Below are 7,806 nucleotides of genomic sequence, written 5' to 3'. Positions count from 1 at the left end.
TATATATATATTGTAAGTCTAAAATAGCCATTTAAGTGAAACTCCTAACTCAAAACAATCAATGAGTAAATTAATCAAGTGAACCATCCACCCATCCATTTGTCTACCTGACTCAGCCTTGTTGGACATCCATCTTTAATTTTTCCAAGTTCCGATGGAGAGAACAAATCTGTGAGGATCCTTCTTCCCATTGTTTATGTGCCCTAAAGGTGTCCAAAGAAATGCATTGAGTAGGCTAACAAGTGAAATGCCTGAGCCAGAGCTGACTCTTCTATGTGGAGGAGCAGCGTCTGTACTCTGAGCCTGCCCCAGATGATGGAGCTCCTCAATAAGGCCAGTCACGCCATATTTCAGCCTCATCCATATTTCATGACCTTAGGTAAATGTTGGAGCATAGGCCAGGAACCTGGAGAAAGTTTGTGTCTCCCAAGGCTTTTGGTGAGCGATGCTTTGGAAGTATGACATTCCATGATTATTTTTAAGGGTTAACAGTTTGAATGATTTGGGGTCTTTATTCTGAAGTCATATTACTATACTAAATCTTTCTGCTTTGCATACGTCTAGTTTTAAATCTTGCTTGCTTGTCATTTTTATACTTTTTCTTCTTCTGCTACCTTTCACTTTATTTGATTTGTGTTGTTTTGTTGTATGTAAATGTGTTTTTTTATGAAACGAATAAAGTTAATAATAATAAACAACACAAAGGAACATGAAATGTTGTAAGTAATTGTTTGTGGTGAATTAGGGCTGTTCGAKACTGCCAATTTCCTTTCCGATACTGATACCAAGTACAACGTGGCTGCATCAACGATACTGATACTTTGTGATAACACACAAAATGTGTCTGTTAAATCTTTTTTTTTCAAATAACCGCATCATAAATAATACATGACATAATAATTTATTTAATTTAAGTCTTTCTAACCCTAACCCTACATTTGTATAGCACAATTTTAAATTCTTATTCTAAAGAAATAAAAACATTTTTGGATAGTGAATAAAAGTGAGAAAAAGTATTCTAAAAGTTGTCACTTTGTATATTTTGTAGCATTGTTTGCAAGAAGGTCCCTGTCCGGAGCTAATGCTGTTTGCGGGGCCATGGCATGAAAAGGTTTGGGAACCTCTCATAGAGAATCTAATACAGACTTTCAGACGAAACAGATTTTATGTTAAAATGACCTGCCATACCCCGAGAGAGTGACTGAAAACGTGTCACTGTGTTTATGCATTACTCAAGCAGAAGAAAAAGTAGTTCCCTCCAACCACATGATTTAGACAAGATTTGAATAGTTTWGTTATTTCCCACTGTTTTCCTGTTAATGATATACATTATGTGAAATAACTAAAGCATCAAAGTATCGATATTTTGGTTTTAGTATCGATTCTATAATACAGTTTAAAGTTCTGGTATCGGTAGTATCTAGTATTTGAGTATCGATACCAGAACTTTATACTGTATTATAGAATCGATACTAAAACCAAAATATCGATACTTTGATGCTTTAGTTATTTCACATAAGGTATRTCATTAACAGGAAAACAGTGGGAAATAACTAAAGCATCAAAGTATCGATATTTTGGTTTTAGTATCGGTAGTATCTAGTATTTGAGTATCGATCTGCACATCACCAGCTTCCAGAATTTACAAAAATCTACTTCACAAATCATTTATTGTAAAAAGGTTCAGGTTTGTTATTTTGTGCATTATTTTAAATATTGAGATTTTTTATAATATTTCTTTTTTGTGATAGATGTGTCATATTAAATTGTAATAGTAATTTAGTTGAGCCAGACTTATTGTGATTGTCTGAACAGCTCTATTGACCATAAGAAGAAGATCAAAACAAGCTGACAAACATTGTGTCGGTATTTTGCACACGAGCCTGGGTTGTATACTTGACAATCAACATTTTTGACCCGGTCTGGTGATTGAAACAGCAGAGAAATGACAGACATGTTGACTCTCGCTCCTCTAAAGTCGGTCTGGGTTTTCTCTTTTACCTCCTCGGTGATAATCTTCTCCGGCAGCAAAGATGGCGGCGGAGCCCCACGGACTCCTCTCCGTACAGAGTTACTATTTCTTTTCGTTTTCTCTATACAGAGGTCTCTAAATTCTTGCCAAAAATATTCTCGTGGAAGCGATGTGAAATTGCGAGGACGCTATATTTTTTACAAGGAATTCGCTCCTACAACCAGGTAGTTTTCTGTTGTGTTGCTAATTTAAGTGTTGCTGAGCAGCTAAAATGGCTCCAGTGCAGATCGGGTCTGATGGGCAGCTCGTCCCCCTCGGGGGCCCGGTTGTTTCGGGTCCACAGCCGCCGCCACCCGGAGCTCCAGCCACACAAGGTGTTCGACTGAGCCTACTGATTGAATTTCTCCTCCAGAGGACTTACCATGAAATCACGCTGCTAGCCGAGCTGTAAGTACCAGTTGGCATAAGTGTAGGCCCCATGCTAGCAGGCGGGCTAAGCAGCTAACATCTGTAAACCAACAGGATGCTCTGCACATGCAGGACTTTAGTCACTTTTTAAAATCCAGTTTATTTTCGACTTTATGGAGGAAATGAACGAGATGCATCAACAAAGTCAACCTTTTTTGTTTTCTGCTGCTTTCCTGCAGTCTTCAGTGGTGCTAAAATCTTAGAGAGTTTTCCAAGTTTGGATAAACCCAAAAAAGAGCAGTGTGTAAGAAAACATCAGTGKTTTTTCTGTGTTGACTTGGTTAATATAGTTCATCTGTATTAGCTACAGTAATTCACTGCAAAAATGTCCACCTAACCAAGTTTTAAAATCTTATATCCAGATAAAAARTCTTTTTGATCTTGTTTTGAGTAGGGCTGCCACAAACGATTATTTTAATAATCGATTAATCACCGATTATTTTTTCGATTAGTCGACTAATCGGACCATACGTTAATTGAATATAAAACACAGCTTATCACACCAGAAYACAGCTGYTATTATATAACCATGGTTAGATTTTAGCTAYATGCTAACTAAAAATAATWGCTGTGGAAGGTAAGTTCTGCYYTGCAGATATTRCACAGGTTTCTCTTTCATTTTCTTAAAATGATCCCACACTTTGAGCTCTGTTGTCAGGTAGCCATGATACCAGAGCCTGTCTGTATAATGTCTTGTGACGTCCACGGCCTACCCCAGTTACCACTACTGTGCATGTGTGTCAAGGACAGAAAGGCAGATGTGGCAGTGGAAGGTGTCAAAGCAGTTTGGAGAGAAAAACAAAAACAAACAAAAAAAATGATTAATCGATTATTAAATTAGTCATTGATTATTTTAATAATCGATAAGTCGTCGACTAACCGAGTAGGGGTGTAAGAAAATATCAATACACTGAAATATCGCGATATTTCATTTCCCGATACTGTATCAATATTCTAAAGCCCTGTATCGATTTTTTATTAAGGTTTAAAATGTCAACTTTCCTGCCAACCGTTCATTTTTATGTTGTAGTTCAGCCTCTGACCACTAGTTGGCAGCAGTGAGCCAGACATTTGGCTCCTCTATCTCTTGAGCGCCAGAGAGTAAGGGTAGCATTAGCATTGTGAGTAAACATTAGCTTTTCTTTTTTCTTTTTTTTTTAGTAAGAGGTTTTTATTTAATATAATTTTTGGACAAAAAAATCGCAATATATTGCCTTGCTTACAGTATCGCAATATATCGATATATATCGTATCGTGACCCCTCTGTTATGATATGTATCGTATCGCCACATTCTTGCCAATACACAGCCCTATAATCGAGTAATCGTGGCAGCCCTAGTTTTGAGACTGATTTACTAAACAAGAACTGATTAATCTTGTTTTCAGAATGTGTAAGATTATTTGTCTTGTTAGTCTGAAAATTTGACTCAAATTAAGTGAAAATTTTCTGCCAGTGGAGTAAAAAAATTTTACTTGGTAAGATTCTTGAAATACTTGATTTGACTCAGTTTTTTCTTATTTCAAGAATCTTACAAAGTAAAATTTTCTTACTCCATTGGCAGAAAATTTTCACTTAATTTGAGTCAAATTTTCAGACTAACAAGACAAATAATCTTACACGTTCTGAAAACAAGATTATTATTCTTACACAATCAGTTCTTGTTTAGTAAATCAGTCTCAAAACAAGATCAAAAAGACTTTTTGGCTGATATAAGATTTTAAAACTTGGTAAGATGGACAGTTTTTGCAGTGTGGTAAGTAGTAGTAGTAAACTATAATTGTCAGGTGAATATTTGTCAAAAATCATGGCATAAAAAGTCAGAATAGCATGATGTGCACATATAAATGGTGCATAATTTAAAATTAAGTGAATGACCCAAGAAAGTGAAACACTTATTTCTCATGAGGTTCAATACAAAATGTGTGTCCACAAATGTATTTCCAAATCATTTATTAAGCTAATGTTTACCCCCAAAAACATGAATACCTAAAACGTTTAAGTCTGGATTTTTAACTCCGAATGTAGGATATTGATATTAAACTAATACTGAGTTGTCACCAAGATAACCATTTGTGTAAACTAATAAATATGTCACTATTATTTGCCCCTTGATCAAGTTGATCCAGTTATACTAAATTAAAAACTAATTAAGAACCAGTGCTTTCAGTGATCCTTATCCTTTGTAAGAAAACATGATGAGCTAATGCGTTAAGTAATATTTCATATTTTCTTTTCTTTCAGGCTCCCCAGAAAAACGGACATGGAGAGGTATGTTCCTGTTACATGCCATTCATTCTCCTTTATCAGCTATTTGCGCATTCTATCACATTTGAAACCATTGTTTTTTTTACTGTTGTTCCTCCAGGAAAATTGAGATCGTCCAGTTTGCCAGTCGAACCAGGCAGCTTTTTGTGCGCCTTCTGGCCCTGGTGAAGTGGGCGAGCAATGCAGGGAAAGTAGAAAAGTGTGCGGTATGTTGTGTTTAATTTAATTACGCCGCTGTGTGTTGTTGCGTCCTCATATTAAACTGCGATCAGAGCAACAGTGAAACTCATCCTGGCCCTACTTCTCCCACCCCTGTGTTTTCTGTGGGAACAGATGATCTCCAGTTTCCTGGATCAGCAGACCATCTTGTTTGTGGACACAGCTGACAGATTGGCATTACTAGCCAGAGACGCCCTCGTACACGCTCGTCTGCCTAGCTTTGCCATCCCCTTTGCCATCGATGTGCTGACCACAGGTTCATACCCACGCTTGCCCACATGCATACGTGTAAGTCTTCTTTTAAGCCCGCAGATGAATACCAGGCATTAAAAATGACACGTTTGTTTTTTTTGCACACCAGACTAATTGGTTTTGTCTTTATGCAGGATAAAATCATTCCTCCAGACCCCATCACAAAAGTAGAAAAGCAGACCACTTTGAGTCAGCTTAATCAGATTCTACGACACCGCCTGGTCACCACAGATTTACCCCCACAGTTGGCAAACCTGACAGTTGGTAGGTTTTTTTTTGTAAATGTGTTTTTCTTCATGTAACTATTTATATTACATCGCCATGAAAGTAATCATTGGATGTACATCTGCACTGGATTAACTTTTGCAGTCAACCTGATTTAAAAATGACCACACAAGCTAACTGACTTTAGCAAACACAAAAATAACTACAACAGTGCATTTCACAGATATTGAGATAAAATGTGGTGTGATATTAGCTGAGAGTCATTCCAAACTCGTACTCCAAGGGCTGTCGCTGCGGAACTCGAAATTCTGAAATCGGACTGACATCGGTTCCGAGTTGAAAGCGTTCCAGTTTCAAAAGTCGGAAAAGGCATTTCTATTTTTTGCTCTGCAACAATAGCACAACACTAGTGCAGTATGAGGCATTTTGAGTGTACAAACATTGTTAAAACACATCTCCTAATACAGGGCTATTCAACTAAACTTCTCTGGGGTCCACAGTTACTGCCTGTCAACAGCTGAGGGGCCGAACATCCAGCACTTAAAGTTATTATGTAAATAAACCAAGTATTACAAAGATCTGGTACCTTGGAATTAGTTTATTTTGCTGAATAGAATAGAATAGCCTTTATTGTCCTGCCGAGGGGAAATTCAGGTGTCACAGCAGCATCGTACAAAGGTTCACACACTAGTCATAATACAATCACATATAATATATACTGTATATAATCATATATAATACTAATCATAAATACAACATATAGAACCCTAAATAAGTAGTGATAATTACACATTATCAATAGGGCTGTGTATTGGCAAGAATTTGGCGATACGATACATATCATGATAGAGGGGTCACGATACGATATATCCCGATATATTGAGATACTATAAGCAAGGCGACATATCGCGATATAGTGCGATTTTTTTGTCCAAAAATTCTATTAAATAAAAACTTCTTACAGGGGAAAAAAATGAAAAACCAAAATTCATGGTCTCAGAAAATTCTAATATTACATAGACATACTTTTGATACATTTAGCTGTGTTCTGCTTTTTWTGTTTTTTATTTTATTTGTTTCATATTTCATCCATGTTTTCAATTATTAGACTAAATTTGCCAATAAATAGTTTGAAAATATATTTTTTGCAGCTTTTAGTTTTTAATATTAATTTACAATATGGTCAGCCAACACTTAACAAATAAGTAGAGGAGCCAAATGGCTGGYTCACTGCTGCCAACTAGTGGTCAGAGGCTGAACTACAACATATAAATGAACGGCTGGCAGGAAAGTTGACAATTTAAAGCTTAATAAAAAATCGATACAGGGCTTTAGAATATCGATACAGAATCGGGAAATGAAATATCGCGATATTTCAGTGTATCGATATTTTCTTACACCCCTAATTTTCAAAAACAAAAAGAACACATTCTGCCTCCTATTTGACAAATATTATTTTGACATCTCTGACTTGCCAAATTTTTAAACCAATTTTATTTTCACTTTCATTTTATCTTCAACTGCTTGTAGGTTTGACTGTCTTGAGTGTTTGTAGAAATAGTTTTTACCAGCTTCTAGCCAAGATTCTGATGTTTCTGTAGATACCCAACATGTCTATGTTTAACTAAAAGAACCTAGAGTAATTAAAGTAGAAAACTGGGGGTTTGGGCTTAAGAGATGAAAGAACCAATTGGCGGGCCAAACTTTGGTCACTCGGCCACCAGTTGAATAGCCCTGTCCTAATAATACTAGTACTACAAGTACGACTGACTCGATGTAAAGTAAACAACACAGAACTGCTAAAAACCGTAAAAGTAAAGAGCTTAATTCTCTGTTGATGTGAGGAGCGGCCATGTTGAAATGATGATGTAATGCATGCTCGGGCTGCTCCGGTATGGTCATGTTGCGCCGACCTTGCGACTCCAACTGACAGCACCAGGGGGCGTTCCAGTTAAAAATRACAACTCGGGAGTGTGAAACTATGACCTCCGAGGACAACTGGAACGCTGAATGGTGCAAGATTTTTTTTTAAATCGTTACCCTACAAGGTGGCCAGTAATATAGCTTCTTTCCTGAAATGCTACTTAATTTACAACTGTTTCATCATAACTGTCTCTTTTTGTTTGTCTGGTATTCTGTAGCTAATGGCCGTGTTAAGTTTCGCGTGGAGGGAGAGTTTGAGGCCACGTTAACGGTCATGGGGGATGACCCTGACATTCCCTGGAGGCTGTTGAAGTTGGAGATCCTTGTTGAGGATAAAGAAACTGGAGGTAAACGTCGACACTGAGGGAGCTTTACTTCACATTATGAGTAATACAGCGGGTAAAATAAGTATTGAACACGTCACCATTTTTCTCAGTAAATATATTACTAGAGGTGCTAATGACATGAAATTTTCACCAGA

At 37.0% G+C, this 7,806-nt stretch overlaps 1 protein-coding gene across 2 annotated transcripts in view; it reads left to right on the top strand.

Annotated features, from left to right (window-relative positions):
* Positions 1–2,230: 2,230 nt before the first annotated feature.
* The window catches only part of med14 (mediator complex subunit 14), a 26,329-nt gene continuing 20,753 nt past the window's right edge, over positions 2,231–7,806 (top strand). For both annotated transcript variants that reach the window (XM_014027808.1, XM_014027807.1), the window contains exons 1-6: positions 2,231–2,419; positions 4,683–4,709; positions 4,807–4,912; positions 5,040–5,213; positions 5,312–5,441; positions 7,544–7,672. In XM_014027808.1, coding sequence (XP_013883262.1) covers positions 2,244–2,419; positions 4,683–4,709; positions 4,807–4,912; positions 5,040–5,213; positions 5,312–5,441; positions 7,544–7,672 — 742 coding nt within the window. In that variant the 5' untranslated portion in view covers positions 2,231–2,243. The remainder of the gene's footprint in view (positions 2,420–4,682; positions 4,710–4,806; positions 4,913–5,039; positions 5,214–5,311; positions 5,442–7,543; positions 7,673–7,806) is intronic.

Source organism: Austrofundulus limnaeus, unplaced genomic scaffold (genome assembly GCF_001266775.1).
Source record: "Austrofundulus limnaeus strain Quisiro unplaced genomic scaffold, Austrofundulus_limnaeus-1.0 Scaffold686, whole genome shotgun sequence".
Taxonomy (NCBI): Eukaryota; Metazoa; Chordata; class Actinopteri; order Cyprinodontiformes; family Rivulidae; genus Austrofundulus; species Austrofundulus limnaeus.
This window is presented reverse-complemented; position numbering and strand designations above follow the sequence as displayed.